This window comes from Thermobia domestica, chromosome 7, assembly GCF_964235325.1.
Source record: "Thermobia domestica chromosome 7, izTheDome1.hap1.1, whole genome shotgun sequence".
NCBI lineage: Eukaryota > Metazoa > Arthropoda > Insecta > Zygentoma > Lepismatidae > Thermobia > Thermobia domestica.
Genome location: NC_137460.1, coordinates 144,570,079 through 144,591,581, shown reverse-complemented (window position 1 = coordinate 144,591,581; position 21,503 = coordinate 144,570,079). Strand labels below are relative to the sequence as shown.

The following is a 21,503-nucleotide window of genomic DNA, read 5'->3' as shown; positions in this document are numbered from 1 at the left end:
ATATTATAAATGTTATATTTTATGGTTTAATAATTCACATAATAGTTTGATAAGGAAAATGTTGTAGTGTAAATTTAATGTGTTTAACTTTTTATGAATATTTTCATAAAAGGTAATAAAGTGTTTATTAAATGGTTAGGGTTTAATAATTTGCATAGTAATTAAATAAATAAAAGTAATATAATATTATAAATGTTATTTCATAAAAGTAATAAAGTGTTTGTTAAATAATTAGGGTTTATTAAATGGTTAGGGTTTAATAATTTGCATAGTAATTAAATAAATAAAAGTAATATAATATTATAAATGTTATCTTTTATAGTTATTTCATTAAAGGTAAATAGGATAAGAAGGTGAATGATAAATATGATGATGAGTGAGTTTATGAAAATGATTCAGTTTTTATCATATTAATAATGACTTTGATGGGGTGATCCCATAAAAGCCCTATACTAACACAACACACTAATATATGTAGACAATGGCAGGAGTGTACAAGTATTAGCAGTTGTGTTAGGAAAAATAAGTATGCTAATGTTGGTATATATAACATGAAAAAATATTATGAAAATGAACTAAAAAATTTGGTAAATATTAAAAAACGATACAGTACTTTTTCAAATAAGATGAATATAAATAATGTTAATTTTACTGGTGAGATGAAGGAGATGTCGATTACAAAACTAAAACTAATATGTAAAGTCAAGAAAATCCGTAACTATAGTTCTTTAAATAAGAGTGAATTAATCAAAAAAATCGAACAATATCAAAATGAACCAGATGAATTGAAAGTTATATACACAATGAAAGTTGATGAATTAAAAAACCATTGTAAAAGGAAAGGAATAAAAGGTTATTCTAAATTAAGAAAGGCTGAACTTATTGACCGTATTAAAAAATATGAAGATGAACAAAACAGATCACAAATTAGAAACATATTTCCATTTAAACAAGATGTTTTTGAAGAATCGAAACCACAACGAATACCAATTAAAGTAGAAACAAAGGAAACAGCAATACAGAAACGATTACAAACTATCACAATTGAAAACATAGGAGGATATAAAGATCCGGTGAAGTTTTTAAATATAAGTGGGAAAGTAGTTATTAACAAAATCAAGGAAGAATTAAAGCACCACCCATTAAAAGTCAACCTTGTATTCATTTGTGATTATATTAAAGATAAAGAAGTACAAGAACGCAATTTTAAAACTATGAATGAAAGAATATTACAATCAACTAACTTAGATGAATATATAACCCATGCTAAACAAAAACTATGTAGAGAGATGGAGGAATTTCAAGGTAGAGGATCAGGATGGACATTACATCAAATTAAACATTTAGAAATCAGACTAAATAAATATGTACCATTACGAGCTTCTTCCTATATTGACCTTCCTAAACCAATTAAAGATAAGAAAGCAGTAATCAATATTAAAAATCAAGATAATAAATGTTTCTTATATTCAATTGCAAGTTATTTAAAACCTATTGATAGATGTTCTCAATATCAACGACCTTCACACTATACAGAAATTGTGAATGAGTTACAAGATAAATATTGTAATGGTATTGAATTTCCTGTACAATTAAAAGATATAGTAAAGTTTGAAAAGAGAAGTAACATATCCATTAACGTATATAGTTATGATGATGAATATAATATATACCCACTTCAAATCACAAAAAATAAGCAGGACAAACACGTCAATTTATTATATGTAAAAGATGAAAATAATAGTCATTTTTGTTGGATAAAGGATTTATCGAGATTAATAAGAAGTCAAGTAACAAAACATAAGGAGAAATTGTACTTTTGTGATAGATGTTTGGTAAGACATTTTAGAAATGAGATGCAATTACAACAACATGAGCTATATTGTAAGGAGCATGAATCCGTTAGAATAGAACTTCCAAAACCATATGACAATCAAATACAGTTCCAAAATTATAATAGATCATTTAGAGTACCATTTGCGATATATGCCGATTTTGAATGTATGTTATCTAAAATGGAAGTAGAGCATAATTGTTCTAAAACTGTGAAGTATCAAAAGCATTTACCAATGAGTTTCTGTTATTATATTAAATACTCAAATGGTGTGTATAAAAGTCCTGTTAGTTATATTGGTTTAAATGCTGCAAAGGTGTTTGTGGAGAAGTTAAAACAAAAAGCAATAGAAATAAAGAAAATATATAACAAAAAAGTTGAAATGAATAACCTAACTAAAGATGAGAACGAGATATATAATAATTCCAATAGTTGTCATATATGTGAGAGAAACTTGAATGATTTACCACCAGCAATTGAAAAACAAATAAATATGTTAAATAAGAAAATACAATTCGCTAAAGATAATGATAGCATGATTGAAAAGTTAGAAGAATGGAAACATGAATTAGGAAAATGTTTAAAGGATATAAATAAAAATAAAGCAAAAGTAAGAGATCATGATCATTTAACTGGGAAGTTTAGAGGTGCAGCTCACAGTTATTGTAACTTAAGCTATCGAAATCCTAATTTTATTCCAGTATTTATTCACAACTTAAATGGTTATGATACTCACCTGTTTGTTAAAGAACTTGCTTATGATAAGAATGAAATAAAACTAATTGCAAATAATGAGGAAAAATATATAACACTCAAAATATGTGAAGGTTGATAAAAAGAATGGAATTAATTTACGATTTCTAGATTCATTTAGGTTTATGCCAAGGAGTTTAGCAGAACTAGCAAATAACCTTACACAAGAACAATATAGAGAAACGTCAAAGTACTTCCTTAATGATTTGTTAGATTTAGTAATTAAAAAAGGTGTGTACCCATATGATTATATTGACTCAATTGAAAGATTAGAAGAAACAAAACTACCTTCAAAAGAAATGTTCTTTAATAAACTTACTAAAACCCACATCAGTGATGAAGATTATGAGCATGCGAAAAATGTTTGGAAGTCATTCAATATTAAAAATCTAGGTGAATATACAGAACTTTATAACAAGACAGATGTATTAATATTAGCTGATGTATTTGAAAGTTTTAGAGATGTGTGTTTAAAAGCATATGGTTTAGATCCTGCTTGGTATTTCACTGCTCCTGGTTTATCGTGGGATTCAATGTTAAAGATGACTAAGATTAAACTAGAAATGTTAACTGACTATGACAAAATATTAATGATAGAAAAAGGTATAAGAGGTGGAATTTCACAATGTAGTAAGAGATATGTAAAAACAAATAATAAGTATATGAAAAATTATAACAAAGACGAACCTTCAAAGTGTTTAGCTTATCTAGATGCAAATAATTTATATGGATGGGCTATGAGTCAATACATGCCTTACAAAGACTTTAAATGGGTTCAACCTTACATGAACATAATGAATATTCCAGATGATTCAGAAACTGGCTACATATTAGAAGTTGATTTAGAATATCCAGAATACTTACATGATAAACCTACAGATCTACCATTAGCTCCAGAAAATATGTGTCCACCAGGATCGAAACATTCAAAATTATTAACAACGCTTTACAATAAAGAAAGATATGTTATTCACTACAGAAACTTAAAATTGTATATGTCACTTGGGATGATATTGAAGAAAATTCATAGAGTATTAGAGTTCAAGCAATCAAACTGGTTAAAGGAATATATTGATCTAAATACAAATATGAGAACAAAAGCTAAGAATGATTTCGAGAAAGATTTTTACAAGTTAATGAACAATAGTGTATTTGGTAAAACAATGGAAAACATTAGAAAGAGGCCATCTATTACCTTAGAATGTGATCGAATGAGGGTGGAAAAGTTAATAGCGAAACCGAACTTTGATTACAGAACAATATTTACTGAAGATTTGTGTGCGATACATATGAAAAAAGAAAAACTGACCTTCAACAAACCTATATATGTTGGTATGAGTGTGCTAGATTTGTCAAAACTATTAATGTATGACTTCCATTACAACATTATGAAACCTAAATATGATATTGATATAGGGTTATGTTATATGGATACTGATAGTTTTATATATGAAATTGAGACAGATGACTTCTACAAAGACTTAAAAGAAATGGTTGATTTATTTGATACAAGTGAATATGGAAAGGATAATCAATATGGAATACCATTAGTAAACAAAAAAAAAATATTAGGAAAGATGAAGGATGAAAACAATGGTAAAATAATGACAGAATTTATTGGGTTAAGATCAAAGATGTATGCCTTTAAAGTTGAAAATAAAGAGAAGAAAAAAGCAAAAGGAATAACAAAATGTGTAGTAGCAAAAGAGTTACAATTTGATCATTATAAGCAAACCCTATTCAATGATGTGAAAACATACAAAAATATAAACCTAATTCGAAGTTGTAAGCATGCTGTATATACTATAGCTGTAAATAAGTTAGCATTAGATTCGAATGATGACAAAAGATATATACTAGAGGGTGGTATAAGTACATTAGCTTGGGGGCATTATAAGATATAGTTAAAATGTATTAATGTGTAGTTTAGTTTTAGGTCATTTTTAATTAACTTTTATGTATAGTTTAGTTTAGGTAAAATTTAATTAACTTTTATGTGTGGTGTAGTTTAGTTTTAGGTCATATTTAATTAACTTTTATGTATAGTTTAGTTTAGGTAAAATTTAATTAACTTTTATGTGTAGTGTAGTTTAGTTTTAAGTCATATTTAATTAACTTTTATGTATAGTTTAGTTTAGGTAAAATTTATTTTTTTAAGTTATAAAAGTTTTTTTTTGTATTTTATCCTTAGACATAGGCAACCAGTAATGCATGAAAATAATTGTTTTGTAGTCTAGTATTTATGTCCTGTTTACATTTCTTTAATACATTCTTACATAGTGAAGATTTTTGATTTTTTATAATTTTATCCTTAGACATAGACAACCAGTAACGCGTTAGAAAAAATTATAAGAAAATAGAAACCATTTACCGTTTGAATTTTGAAAATCAATTAATATTTGACGAAATTATAACAAGTTCAAAATTTCGGGATTTTTTACGGGTTTATTTTTGAGTTTTCGGGAAAATGTTATTCTTTAAAAAAGTCTTAAAATTTTATTTGAATTATGGTAGTATTTTTATTTTTTCGATTTGTTGAAATTTTGTAGAGATATTGAAAAAGGGAAACATATCCTGTGGGTTATGCAACCATTTATGCATTTAAAAAAATTGGTTATGTTATTAGTATTCATTTACCGTTTGAATTTTTGAAATCGGTTAATTAGGGACCGAGGTATTAAATAATAACGTTATTTGGGGGTAAAACTGTCAGTGTTGCCAACTCATTTTTAACAATTATCATATTTATTAGTAATGGGGTGAATTCATCCCTATATGTTTTAAAGCGATATCTTGAAAAATTAAAATCCTGGAACGTTCCGAAAAAAATATTGAGTTGGAGACACTGATTTTTTCTTTTTTGAACATTGATGTTTTAACTAAATTTGTCGGTTAGGTGACCATATTCAAGCAGTTACTCACTTACTCAATAGATGATGTTGCATGCGGCATGTTTCAGAATTATAAAAGCTAGAGATTTGCGGACAGATTTTGCATCAAGGATTTTCTTCCAAGTGATGATCTTGAATCGAAAAAAGCGGGACAGACAACAAGCCGTGACAGCTAGGACAGACAGCCAGGATGGACAGTTTTGGTGTTGTTATTATTACATACTCAGAAGAAAGAGAGAAGGAAACGATATATATGCATCTCACGAGTGCTAGCTAAAAAGTTCTGTTGGTGTTAGGAGAAGGAAAAAGAAAGAGACTATAAATCTCATGTACATATATGATCATGCTTCTCTCAAGCAAACTGAATTGTAAATGTGTGTGTGTGTGCACAAACCTTCTGTGTTGGGTTGTATAAATACAGGCGGCAAAATGCCAAAATTCGTTATTTTTTATCCGATTTTGATAATTCAAACGGCATTTAAAAGAGTATATATCAGAGTTTAAAATGCAATTGTTAATTCTTGTTAAATGTTGTTAGATTTAGTGATTTTTTGTTTTTATAACTAGATTTAATGATTTTTTGTAACCAGATTTAGTGATTTTTAAAGTCAAAACCGGTTATAACCAGATTTTGTAACTAGATTTAGTGATTTTTTTGTTTTTGTAACTAGATTTAGTGATTTTTAACCAGATTTAGTGATTTTTGAAGTCAAAACCGGTTATAACCAGATTTTTGTAACCAAATTTAGTGATTTTTGAAATCAAAACCGGTTATAACCAGATTTTTGTAACTAGATTTAGTGATTTTTTTTGTAACTAGATTTAGTGATTTTTTTGTAACTAGATTTAATGATTTTTATAACTAGATTTAGTGATAGAATGCATTAGAAGTTATTATGAGTAAGATAGAAATTATTTGAGATGTGATAGAAGTTATTTGGGATAGGGAGTGCGCTAGAAATTATTAGGGGGTAGATTAGAAGTTATTAGAGATGATAGGGTGACATATTGTTAAAATGAGCTAATAATAAATTTGTCTGCAGAATCCCCATTCCCTCTCTACTTATATATATATATATATATATATATATATATATATATATATATATATATATATATATTTCTGAGCATTACCGGCATCTATGGCCTTAAGCTCATCACGTATGAGGGATGGCGTCCCTCAACAAACACACTATCTGGGTAAGGGGGAAGGAAGGAAGCGACCTGGGACCTGCATGTTAGGTACCATCCTGACATTTGCCTGGTGTGAATGAGGAAAAACCTCACTCGAGGTGGCTGGTCTGAAAAAGCTGTTACACTTTTTCGATAGTATGTCCCTACCGGGAATCTTCACAAAGTTTTGTTTACTTTTATAGTATTCTGAACTCGCTCGTAACCAACTGATTAGCGTACGAACCTCCGGGTCGTAGACTTAGATTTGATTCCCTGTGGAGGGTCAGAAGTTTGGATGCCACGTAAAGCTGTAAGTTCATGTATCATATACCTTCGGTAGACGATACTTAACTCCAAACCAACCAACTAACTTTCACAGTATTCTGATCCAGCAATTGCATCTGAACATAATCAATATTACCTTTACAGGATTATTTTTTTAGACTATATATTGTAAAAGGTTGTACCGGGTAACACATGCGAACAAGTTTAATGGGCTACTACCTGCTCATTAGTTAATCGCTTTCTTTATCAGGATCTGGAATAAAATTCGTGTATTAGTGCAATTCTGCCAAAACTGAACATCATCATGTTTTTTTTTCAGTGAAGTTTATCTATGACGAGACTGTGAAACAGCTTCAAGACAGTGGTTTTTATTTATTTACTTATACACATTTTTGGGCACTACGAGCATTAATCGCCTTAAGTTCGTCACATATGAGGAATGACATCCCTTGGCGAGTACATTATCCAGGGAAGGAGAAGGGAGGAATAAAGGAGTGGGAAAGAAAGGAAGTGGTATAAGACCTACATGTCAGGTACCATTCCGGCATTTGCCTAGTGCGAATTAAGAAAACCCAGGAAGAACCTCACTCAAGATGACTGGTCTGAAAAAAAGTTACATCTATTCGACTGAGTGAAGACAGGGGTTTAACACGTCCAACAAAAGCCCGTGATGTAGCATAAGTCTACAATATGAATCCGCAAGAGGACTGCAGTGTATACGAATTAAGTGTTAAATGTATACATCGGATGCCCTTCCAAGAAAACAGCCCCACGAAGGGAGATGATAGGAGAATCTGTGTGTCAGGTGACAAGTGAAAGTACGTAGTCACGCTATATGAGGAATCTGTGTGTCAGGTGACAAGTGAAAGTATGTGGTCACGCTATATGAGGAACATATATACCTATACCTATCCTACAGTAGTTACATACGAACCAATACCTATCACCTTCCGATGAAAGAGATGAGTAACTTTGTGCGTTACTGCAGGCCAAATTTTCCAAAGGAATTTATGATTGTTGTGGCATTTGGGTATGCTGGGAAGTTTGTGATCCTTAAAGTTAAAGAAAATGTACAGGTGACTGCCATATACTTTCAATCAATCATCTTTACCTTCATTTTCAGCACAGATATTTAAGTTTGTACCGGCATGGCACCCCAACTGCGCGAATTTACATAGATAAGGCCACGTTGCTCGAAGTTCTCTCTACATCAATCGGATAGCAGGAAACAGGTATTGTTTCGCATTCCAGTGAAGAGCCCTGACGCCAGGTCGATGGACTTTTTGTGTCTTCAGATTCTTAAAATGACGTCTCAAATACCGCTGTTTCCAAATTATTCGTTGTCTGTAGAAAATTTGCAAAGAGAAGTGGAAGAATATATTTATGTCCATTCTTCAGAGCAGTCCCGTATAAGAAAAGCACTTTCATAATGTTAGTACTCCAATCAAACTACAGTGCTGATGGAGACACGGCATTTGTTAGAGTAATACTGTGTCAAAACCTGTTCGCATCCGGAACAATCTTCTACATAAATAGACTAGAATAACTACGAATTTGTTGTGTAATTGGTTTAAACACTATGGGAATAGGATATTTAATTGAAAATATAAACTTATGATAGAAGATGCAATCACAATACTCGGAGGGCTCGGAAAACGAATGATTAGAATCCACTTAACTGAACCTGGCAATGGTATTTATGCACTTTGACAACTCACTAAATTTAAAAGGAAATTATGCACAATGTAATAAATGCTCTGAATATTTAAAAAATGAGAATAATTGTGTTCATTCAATTATCTACACGTCTAGTTACCTATTATTTCTGTTGTACTGTGTATTCTTTCGCACCTGGTTCCAAACAGGTAATTTGTTATGTACATGACCTGCAGAACGCCACTTACCGTATATCTCTGAATTGTATGATATGCATAATAAATAGAAGCGTACTTCTGATGTTCACGGAATCTTGTAACCATTTCTTCTTTTTGTTCTGGGCTGAAATAATTAAAAAAATAATACTCATAATGTTCTATTTTTTTAATCATACATTAAGAGTAAAAACGTGATTATTTAAATGGCATTTTACAAAACAAAAGAAAATTGAAACTCGAAAATAATTTCAGCTCTGATTCAAATTATTACTGTTGCAACACCTTTACTTACAGTGATTAGCCGTATTAGCTTTAAGCTTAATGTTAATGAGTTCCCTCGTGAGACCTGAGTTCAACGCAAGCTTATTTCATCATATGAATATCAACTTTCTTCATAAGATGGAATAAGCTTGCACACTACTGAGGAAGAATAGACGCTAATCTATTCGAAATATTTAGTTAATCAAGAATTTATGCTAATTAGAGGAACATGGTGCTTGGCACTAAATTAGAATATGATGCAAGTATATGTTCCTTACGATCCATAAGCAATTATACTTCAGATTATTTACAAGAGCAATTAGAATTACTCAACTGTTAGGATGTAAAAGCAAAGGCGAAGTTGCAGTAGTAAATCTTGATCGTTGGAAATACATAAAAAAGCTTCATAGATATTGAGAACACCATTATATTTCAATAGGTTATAGATGAACAGTGTTAAGTTATAGAGATTAAAGAGGCTTGGAGAGCTATTTGATTTTGAATATATTGTTTCGTATTTTTGGAGAGAGATTAATAACTATTCCGTGACTCAAAATCAGTTACTAATATGGAAAGTGAGAGATTCAACACATGAGAGTTCAAGGCAAATTGGAAACAACAAATGAGTTCTTGTGAGGTAATCCGTCTTTACAAGGAGACAGTGAGAGGGAAGGCCTAATAGTCTACCCATTTGTTTTAGTACAGTTAGTCTCTTAATTACCAACAGATATTGGGTAACTGTAATATACAAATCTGATTTATATAGGGTCATGAGCATACTTTTACACATAATAATCAACCTAAGCAGATACCGGACTGTTATCGTTTCTTTATACAGATGACATTGGAATTACTATATTAATTATGATTTGGACAGAGAGAGAAAAATTAAGAACCACAGCAATTCAGAGTCAGAATAGCTACCACTGAACAGCGAATCCTAAAGTCCACAAGATATAACGTCGTTGGCTTCCCGCGCTTGTACCTGCTCGTCACTGGGTGTATGGTAAGAGGATAGCCAATCACCACTGGTCAATCACCGTGCTCAGCGAGCCACAAGTAGCCAAGCTAGCAACTCCCAATAAACGTCACTACAACTTTTCACGGGAAGCAAACGACGTTATATCTTCCGTACTATAGATCCTCAATTACAAGGCAAGTATCACAACGCGTACTATATATATGACATGATTTTACCAAAAATATTTATTAATCAGCAAGAAGCTTTTTAGCTCATAGACATTCTCAATAACTGAACTTCAGTACAATTATTTGTTCTAATATAATTTTTGAACATCCTTGATTTTAAATTCACATCAAAGGTTCAAATAAGTCAAGATTATTACTGAAAGATGTTACCTACTCCAATAAATAGTTTTCTCTTTTCCTACTCAGCACATTCATGTGTGAACATGCAAATGGTGCTGGTCCTTCAACAACAGTCTGCACGCAAGAGAACATGAATGCTGAGCATTATCTATAATGAATAACAGAAGAATAACAATACGCAAAGTAGGTGAGACCACGGGTATATCCACCGGTTCAATAGAAAGAATTTTGCATGAAAATTTAGGGTTGAAAAAACTGCCAGATGGGTCCCAAGAACGTTAACTGTACATCAAACGCGCGAAAGAGTGCGTGCATCCGTATTCAAACGGAGTTCTTAGCACTTTATTGCTAGATACATAACCGTAGATGAGACATGGTACACCACCTGAAGATAAGTACTGGCGGTACCACGGATCTCCCCCTTCCTGTAAATTCAAAACTTAATATAATCTGCTCGTAAAGTTATGGATACAGTGTTTTCATTGATCTCTTCATTGATTATCTTGAACAGGGCACGCTATCGAGTCCTCTTGTATCAGGATAATTCCCTCGTCCACAGAAGTTACCACACAATGGCAGCAATTAAGGCTGCAAGGATTCAATTACTTGTACATCCTGCCTACTCCCCAGATCCCGCTCCCAGTGATTTCCATTTTTTCCTCCTAAGTTTAAATAGCATATTTCAGAGATGTCTGAAAAAGATGTGGCTGTTACACATACTGTGGAACAACGGCTTGCTGACCAACAGTTTTTTATTTATTTATTTATTTATTATTTTTTTTAAGGTATAACAGTTCTAGAACACTGATGGACGAAGTGCATTTCTGTAACGAATGGCTTTATGGGCAAATAAATTCCCGTCTACATCAGGGACAATAGTTGTTGAACATCTCGTATACTGTGTGATCATCTGAATATTCATAAAACTAGCTGAACCTGCGCTCTCTACACAGCGCATCATTCACATATGAGCATTAATTTCCTTGCTATTCCTCACATCTGAATATGTCACTTTACAGACACAAGTGAAGGACGTCTTCATAAAAATCGGTAAGGGGTACCATAAAGGGGAAATTTTCTTGATTATTTTTTCAATATCTTACACCATTTGCAAGACTGAGCCTACTTCCGGTTGGAGTTTCTAATTCATGTATGATCAGTGTTTTCTTTCTTCTTGCATGCAGTATGTAATAAGCAAAAACATTAACTAACTAACTAACTCTATGGCCTATGGAACCCGGAGGTTCAATGCCGCGTTCACAAAAGCTCTCCACTGACTTCTATCCTTAGCTAACTGCATCCAGTTTCTACTCTGTATTCCAATCTCTGCGAGATCCATCTTAATATTGTCCTCCCATCTGCACCTAGGTCTTCCTAATGGTCGTTTTCCGATTGATCTTTCAGTCAAGACTTTGAAAGCGTCTCTACTTTCTTCCATTCTAGCTACATGACCCGCCCATCTAAGCCTCCTAGACTTCACGACCCTAACAATGTTGGGTAAACCATATAAATTATGTAGTTCCTTGTTATGAAGTTTCCGCCATTCCCCATTCCCGTTCCTCTTGGGTCCGAATATTCGTCTCAGGATCTTGTTCTCAAATACTTTCAGTCTATGTTCTTCCCTCAGAGTAAGTGACCATGTTTCGCAGCCATAGAGAACAATAGGCATGATTATCATTTTGTATATTTTAAGTTTCAAATTCCTCGACAGAATTCGCGACGACAAGAGATTTTGAACCGAATAGTAACACGAATTCCCTGCTTTTAGTCGACATTTAATTTCTCCGTGAATATGATTTTCCTCTGTTAATGTTGATCCTAGATATTTGAAAGTATCCACTTTATCAAAAGTATTATTTAGTATTTTAACGCATTCATAATTTGCTGTATTCCGGTCCCGACGCACTTCCATGTATTTAGTTTTCTCTGCATTTACTTCTAAACCCATGTCCCTGCAAGCGTTTAATAAGATCTCTGCATTTCTTTCTATTGTTCTCCTATCATCTCCTATTAAATTTACATCATCAGCATATGCCATAACCTGGTGAATACCGTTCAACTGTAAGCCCTGGTTGCTATCTTTGATTTTCTTTATAGCGTATTCCAAAACGAAGTTAAATAATAATGGCGACAACGCATCTCCTTGTTTCAGGCCATTTTCGACGTGAAAGCTCGTGGACAAAAATTTTCCTACCCGGACTTTACTTTGGGATTCATTTAAACATATCTTAATTAATCTAATTAGCTTTCTCGGTATTCCAAGTTCTGCAAGAACGTTGTATAATGTTTCTCTCCTAACCGAGTCGTACGCCTTTCTAAAATCAATAAATAGTTGATGTACCGGGGTATTGTATTCCCACTTTTTTTCGAGTATTTGGCGAATGGTAAATATTTGGTCGATAGTTGATCGATTTCGTCTAAATCCGCACTGATAATCTCCAATAATTTCATCTGCGTATGGGGTCAGTCTTGCTAACAGAATATTTGAAAGGATTTTATAGGATGTTGACAGAAGAGAAATGCCTCGATAATTATTACAGTCAGTTTTGTCGCCTTTCTTGTGGATTGGAACAATGATTGATTCTTTCCACTCTTGTGGCAATTCTTCCTTGTTCCAGATAAGGAGAATGAGTTTGTGTATCTTGTTCCACAATTTTTCGCCTCCGGCTAAAATTAACTCAGCCGGAATTTCATCTACACCCGGAGATTTGTGTTTCTTTAAATTCTTTATAGCGGTTTCTACTTCTATTCGGTTGGGTTCTGGAATACACGGTTCTGCGGTGTGTATCTCCTTTTCTCCACGAACACTAGTTTTTGGTTGCGTGTTAAGCAAATCGTCAAAGAAATCTTTCCATCTATTTAAGATGCTATCCGTGTCAGTGAGAACTGTACCGTCAGATTTCTTTAATATATAAGCACGAGGTTGATAGCCTTTCTTAAATTCGTTGATTCCCTTATACATGTCCCGTATGTTTTTATTTTTACTATTATCTTAAAGTTTCTTAATTTTAGCTTTCAGAAAATCGCGTTTCTTTGTTCTAAAAGTTTTGGAAGTTTCCCGCCTCATATCTGCGAAATTTTGTGTAGTCATTTCATTCGGATTTTGTAGCCAGCGTAAATTTGCCTGTTTTCTCTTCTCTGCTAGTTTTATGCATTCCTGATCGAACCATGGTTTGTTCCTACGTATTTCCGCGTGCCCCAATTTTTCTTTTGCTGAAATTTTAATGCTATCTCTAATTTCAATTCAGGTATCCTCAACACTAGTGCACTCCGAATCTTCTAAAGCCGAAAATCTATTCGAAACTTCAAATCTGGTATTCCTCTCTTACCTGGTTCTCTTCTAATTTCTTTAAATTGAATCTCTCCGTTTTCGGACAATGAATATTACCTTTATTCAACGATAACCTCTCTCGTATTATCGCTGCTACCAGGTAGTGGTCAGTGTCGCAATCAGCCCCTCTAACCGACCGGACATCAATTATGCTAGATTGCCTTCTTCTATCTACTAAAACGTGATCAATTTGATTATGTGTTTTCCCGTCTGGTGATGTCCAAGTGTATTTATGAACGTCGCGATGTGGGAATTTTGTACTCTTCACGATTAGGTTTTTGGATGTTGCAAAGTTCACGAGTCTAACACCGTTGTCATTACTTTCCTTATGCAGACTTTCGTTCCCTATAATCGGTTTGAAAATATCCTCTCGTCCTACCTTCGCATTGAAATCCCCTAATAGAATTTTCATATGGTATCGCGGGAGTTGGTCAAATATCCGTTCCACTTCTTCGTAAAAACTGTCTTTTATATCGTCATCCTTATCTTCTGTTGGGGCATGTACATTTAAAACAATAGTATCACACCACCGTCCCTTAAGAGTAATAAAAGAAAGTCTGTCAGTAACAAATTCAACCCGTTTAATTGCTGGTAATATACGTTTATGAACGAAGAACCCTGTTCCTAACTGGTGATTTTTATTTCCTTCCCCGTAAAAGAACGTAAAATTTCCGAAATTCTCAGATCCATTTCCTTCCCACCTAACTTCCTGAACTCCTACTACGTACATCCTGTATTTCTCTAACTCCCTCGTTACGGATTTTAACGCGCCTGCCCTATAAAGACTCCTAATATTCCATGTTCCAAATCTCATGTCCATTTTCTTTTGCTGAGGTCGTGCCAAGTTATCAGTCTTTGTCCGAGGCTTTTGTGAATATTTCTGAACAAGCAAAAACATTACATACACAATTAATTATAATGTCAGTGATATATGGTGTTCATTGAGCAAAACACTCCAAACAATAAGGATTCATCTTACAAGGGACATCACCCATGTGTCCGGCTCCGATTTCAATGAAATTTTTTTTCTGACAGAGGGCATGTATGCGTTATTTGTGATGACAGAAATTTTGCCATGGTGCATGTTTTCTTTACATATATATATATATAATATATATATATAATTGCTAAGAGTTGTTATATAATTGCTAAGAGTTGTTATTAGCGATTACTGCAAAAGTCTCTTACTACCGTTTGTAAACGGTGTGTTAATGAAAAAAAGTGAAGAAAAAAAGTGTGGATACATATAAGACCTAGGGGGAAGTCGTATGGTAGGTATGACCTTGACAGCAGCCATCTTGAAATCCGCCATTTTGAATGAAAGTGAAGTTTTGAAAATTGAAAACCATAGCATGTAACACCTCATTTTAATAGTAAATTTTCCCAACAAGCCAACGGTATGTTTATTGTTGCTCTACAGTTAACCAGTATGAATTTAGGACTGCTTCTAATGTGCACCAAACGTCCATTATTCGATCTTTCAAACTGGCAACACTCCTAATTTTAACCACGTGTTTTAAGATTCCAAATGGCACTTTGTAATTGTTGCCATGGCTCATGTTTTCTAAATTTAATACATTTTTTAAGAGTTACGATTTGTCAGTTCATGAATAGTGCTGGGATAATCATCCAGCAATCTTTCTGAATTTTGAAGACTTGCAATGTAACTATTTATTTCAAACCAGAATACATGAGAACCCTACGGACCTATGCGATGTAAAGAAATATAAATGAAATTATAACAAATTGTTGTTAAATGAACACAAAATTATCAGGACAAATGTGCAAATAATAAATAATAAAATATTTTTAATAAATACAACTTTAAAGGAACAGCAGCAATGACAGAAAATATCAAAGAGGCATAATATGACTGTTCCCAACACGCTGTTTGCACCATAACCATAATATGAAAACAGGCAACTTGTTTATAAAGAGGTGTAACTTGATCGAGTTCCTGATCAAAACTGGTTATAAATCTTACAAATATGAACCTTCGACAACAATCGCAATTGTAAAACTTCACTTTCATTCAAAATGGTGGATTTGAAGGTGGCTGCCGTCAAGGTTATCCTTACCATACCACTTCCCTCAAGCCCTAATATGGATTACCGAAGCTTTTATCCACTTATTATCATTAATACGCGGGCTAGAAGCGGAGGTAAGGGATTTACGCACATAGTAAGTATAAACAATTAATATGCCTGTAACTTTTTCCCAAGTATGCGCATCTTAAAACCAACTTCATCATTGTTTTCCTGATTAAAATCTAGTCCGAAATTATATATCATATTCAACTATTCCCATTTAACAAAAAATTCATAATGGCTGTCGTCATGGTTATAACTACCATTCGACTTCCCACTGGGCCTTATATGTATCCACATGGTTGTTCTTCACTTTTATCATTAACACTCCGTTTACAAACAGTAGTAAGGGACTTCTGCAGTAATCCCTAATAACCACTCTTCAAAATTATAAAGAAATAGAAAACATGCACCATAGCAAAAATTTCTATCATCACAAATAATACATACATGCCCTTTATCAGAAAAAAAAATCATTGAAATCGGAGCTGGGCACTTGGGTGATGTCCCTTATTAGACTGGAAAATTGGTTATCCTTCGTTTTTCCTTATCATTTGGCCATGGAACTAACACCTGAGAGATATACAACTCCTATATACAACGATGTGGTGTTGAAATGTATAACTCGTAGGATATGATGCTTTACTTTTCCGCAACGCTTCCAATGTACCCCTGAAAATGTAATAACGGCCATGTTTTTTTTTTTTTTTTTTTTAATATTCAATTAAAAACTGGACAACCTACACAAAATTTGGAATCGACCAGTGAAAACGGCACACGTTTCTAGCACTTGCGGTTTCCGAGATCTTACTGTTGAAAAGATAGGGAACAAACATATAAACCTAGCATTTTAATATACACCAGGGACGGCGCCAGAAACGTTTAATGGGGTGGGCGGAAAGAGACGGACCTAGTTGCCGGGTGGGCGGACAATGAAAATAAGAACTGGGCAATGTATACATTTTTTGGACAATAATTTTCAATCTTTAAACTCTTTAGTTAACTAACGAGGGAACCTATTCAAGTATAACTCTGACTTCGAGTCGAAACTATGGCCGTTGGATACCTTGTCCCAAAAGAATATAACACGAAAAGGGATACATCCTCGATCGCAACCGTTGCGGAGATATAAGCGTGAAAAGTTAGAAATTGAGCTCCATACTATACATTACAAAGTCATATTCCGGGGCAAATTTTTTGGAAACGGTCGAGTACGGAAACTCAGCGAATACATATCAAATTAGCGTGGGGAGAAAAGCACCTTTTAAGTAAAAAAATTTGTGTACCCGGGGCACTCGCAGGGTCCCAGGCGGGGCTCATCTCAAAATTTGCAAATGGAACCGGGGGGTCAAGTAGTATATTGTATGAAAGCTATTGTGAAATAAAAGAAGTTAGAACAAATCTCAACTCTATACGATAACCCTGTGCAAACGGGCAACTGGTCAAAATGTCAATACAACCTACATCAGAAAATCTATGGCCACGCTTCTAAATCCGTTAAGTTGCGATAATAACAAAACAGAAAAACATGTTTGAAAGTGCAAGGTATTGAAGTAAAGCAAATTGCTGCAGAGTCTCTCTCTTAAAAGCACCCTCCGATATATTTTATTTCTGCACCATTATTCCAGCTTTCTCCAACCCCATTCCTCTCCAAGTTGCCTCACAGTTTCAAGGTTACTCCTTTTCGTCTTTACCATCATGTTTCTCGTTCAGCAAATCCCCCGATAGAAATTTCACAGTGCAATCTGTGAATTTGGGGTCCCGATGCGCGAAGCATATACCGTTGCCTTTTGACCTTCTCACCCTCCACTACGATTGCGATTGACAATGTATCCTTTCTCTTCTAGGACACGAAATCCAATGGTCATGGTTATTCTATGATCCATTGGTCATTCGAAGTCACATTTATAATTGGATAAGGTCCGTTGTGCGACTCTGTGAGAGACTGCAGCAATTTGCTTTACTTCAATACCTTGCACTTTCAAACATGTTTTTCTGTTTTGATATTGTCGCAACTTAACGGATTTAGAAGCGTGGCCATAGATTTTCTGATGTAGGTTGTACTGACATTTTGACCACTTGCCCGTTTGCACAGGGTTATCGTAGATAGTTCAGATTTGTTCTATCTTCTTTTATTTAACAATAGCTTTCATACAATATGCTACTTGACCCCCGGTTCCATTTGCAAATTTTGAGTTGGACCCCACCTGGGACCCTGCGAGTGCCCCGGGAACACACATTTTTCATTCAAAAGATGTTGTGCTCCTCACACTAATTTGATATGTATTCGCTGAGTTTCCTTACTCGATGGTTTCCGAAAAATCTGCCCCGGAATATGACTTTGTAATGTATAGTGTGAAGCTCAATTTCTAACTTTTCACGCTTATATCTTCGCAACGGTTGCGATCGAGGATGTATCCCTTTTCGTGTTATGTTGTTTTGGGACAAGGTATCCAACGGCCATAGTCTCGACTCGAAGTCAGAGTTACACTTGGATAGGTTCCTTCGTAAGACTCAGACCGAAATAGGGGAGGGACAAGGATGTGGAAAACAGTTGTCTTGAAGGTACAATTCTGTTGTTCGCCTGGTGGGTCTGAAGAAATGCAGGACTTAGGATGGGCTGCGGGAGTTCGTGGCTATACTCTCGACCTACCGATTTCCGCGTGGCAGACACAATACCTCTACTTCCAGTTTTTTAAAACAATAATAACGGTGTGTACTGTGTGGTCGATGAAGTTCTAAATAGCTTTACTTTTTCTCCCTCCAAGAATGCACATGAATGCATAGAAATAAAAGAAGGTTCAAACAACACAGACTAATAGATAATAGGACCTTTCGTTAATATCATAAAATACACAATAAGTAAGTAAAGTAAAACAAGAATAAAATAGGCTATTGCAAACATGTTTATCTTTGAAGCATTTATTACAAAAAAGCAAGAGACAAAAAAGTATAAATCATTTATATTTTCTCTCTATATCCTTAATTTGTGCACATTAGATTTTTTTGACGTGATCTCTATATGCAACAGCAAAGATCTATGTTACTAAAAGAATAGGGAAATTCGACAGCATAATTGTTTAATCATACCTTACACAGAAATCTTTGAAATTGAAACTCAAGTTGAAAAATAATAAAACAATTATAAATTGGATAAAGAAGTAAATAGCAATTAACAAAACTTCATCATGATCCACAGAAACAACAATGTATTTTAAACTATGAAGGGCTGGTACGAACAAGCTTAAAATAAACTTTTATACCTGCACTTTAATGGAGTACATAGCGTTGATTGTTATGTCCAACATCGAATAATTTTACCACATTCTCTACAGCAATATTCATTACAAGCTTTCTTTGTACTGAAAGGAAACAAAGATCGCTTAGGCGACAGTTTGCCATTCGATTTCTTAGATATGTTTTAACCCTTCTAAGACACGAGAAAGAACGTTCACATGGTGAATTAGATACAGGAATGGTGACAGCAATTACGGCTAATTTGTGAATTTCATGAAAAGCAATTTTGAAACGATCCATCACTTCAGTAAACTGAGAAACGGAGGTAATTTTGCATTGCTTTTCCTCCTCATAACGTTTCAAAACTTTCGGAAGAAGTTTCATTTCCACCTCTACACTAGTGATGAGCAAATGCAAGACCAAGACCAAGATCGGGGTGATCTTGGTCTTGGTCTTGCATATCCAGTCTTAGTCTTGGTCTTGCGCTAGAACCCTTGGTCTTGGTCTTGGTCTTGCTGCAAGTCTTACAAGTCTTACAAATCTTATGCTTTTCATAGGTAAATTTTACTCTGGATAAATTCTACAATACGCCAATAGTAACAAAAATACAATGTATATTTCTAAATATAATATAGTTTACCTTCGTGTAAGTATGATGATAGTGTACAACATAGGCGATAACCTTTATTTTTTTCAATGGGTCCCCATGCTTCACTACTTATAAGATAAATTACAACGTTTCGTAATCTTTTTATTTTTTAACAGATCTAATACTCCACTGGTTCCCAAACTAGAGAGCATGAAAGAAAATCAAGACGCCACAGATTATTGAAATACCATGAATTGCAAAATTATTTTTGCACTCTAAAGGTGTCAGAGTTTTTCTTTTCAGCCACGATTAGCTAATCTTTGTATTAAGCAAACTTCCATTTAAATATAGAGATTTTGTTTTACTGATTCCAATATGTACTCTATGGGGCAGAAACATTGGCATTACGCAAAAGCGATTAAAAAATTGCAGGCTTTCGAAACGTGGGCATGTAGAAAAAAGGAGAGAATTAGCTGGGTTGAACGGAAAGCGAATGAGGTGTTAGAAATATTAGCAGTAGGGGAAGAAAGAAGAATTTTAGATATTGTTTAGAGGAGGAAGAGGAACTGGTTGGGATATTGGATGAGGAGGAACTATATTATGAGGGACGTGCTAGAAGGTATGGTGGAAGAAAAGAGAGGGAGAGAGCGAAGGAGACTGTGGTTTGGGTACAAAACCTCGCGGCCAGAACCTCGCGGGACAAAACCCCGCCTGGCCAAAACCTCGCCGCCCAAAACGTCGCGGGGCCAAAACCTCGCCTGACCAAAACCTCGCCTCCCAAAACCTCGTGGCCCAAAATCTCGCCAGGTCGAAACCTCGCCTCGCCAAAACCTCGCGCCCCAAAATATCGCCATACCCAAAATCTCGCCTGACCAAAATGTAAATGTTCCAACAGATGATAAGGATGACGGTATAAAAGACGCTGTTTCAGAAGAAGTATCACGGGTATTTGACCAAGTTCCGCGATACCATATGGAAATTTTATTTCTGTATTAGAGGATTTCAATGTGAAGGTAGGGCGACAGGATGTTTTTAAACTGGTTATAGGGAAAGAAAGTCTGCATAAGGAAAGTAATGACAACTAACGGGGTTAGTTTCGTGAACTTTGGAACATCCAAAAACTTAAAATTTTAACAAAAATCTAATAATATTTATGAAAGTATGAAATAATATATGAGTTTTTACGACGTCCCTTGATTATGTCCTGTAGGTTAAAGGAGACGTAGATGACCAGGATGAAGGAAATGATCGAATAAAGAAAGTGGGAGGAAACGGGAATAACCCGAGAAAGCCCACGCACACGATGTTTTGTATCTTATTATTATTATTATTATTATTTGTAATGTGGAATTGCATATTAAGAAACTCATTGGATACATTTTAAAGAAAAGTTTCATTCGCGGCGAGGTTTTGGCCACGCGATGTTTTGGGTGGCGAGGTTTTGGCCCGGCGAGATTTTGTCCCGCGAGGTTTTTGCCGCGAGGTTTTGGCCCGGCGAGATATTGTCCCGCGAGGTTTTGGCCGGCGATGTTTCGGCCGCGAGATTTTGTCCGTATCCCGGCTTGCATCAACTACTGGGAGCACATTCACTCCAGCGGCATTTTTACTGAAGCCAAGAAATTCAAGTGGAAGATGTAATGATTTCCCCCTTCTTTTTTACATTCTATAAAAAAAGTAAAGTAGTACTGGTACTTGTGCAAGACTTGAACAAGAGTCTTGATCTTGGTCTTGGTCTTGCAGGTATAGTATTGGTTTTGGTCTTGGTCTTGCATTGGGATTCCTGGTCTTGGCCTTGGTCTTGCATGCAAGACTCTTGTAAAAACTGCAAGACCAAGACTCTTGCGCTCATCACTACTCTA

General features: G+C 34.5%; 1 protein-coding gene across 1 annotated transcript in view; it reads right to left on the bottom strand.

The window, feature by feature from the left end:
- The window catches only part of Oseg1 (intraflagellar transport protein Oseg1), a 174,050-nt gene that overhangs the window by 69,072 nt on the left and 83,475 nt on the right, over positions 1-21,503 (bottom strand). Inside the window, exon 20 of the mRNA XM_081765339.1 lies at positions 8,841-8,934. Within this exon, the coding sequence (XP_081621465.1) occupies positions 8,841-8,934 (94 nt within the window). The remainder of the gene's footprint in view (positions 1-8,840; positions 8,935-21,503) is intronic.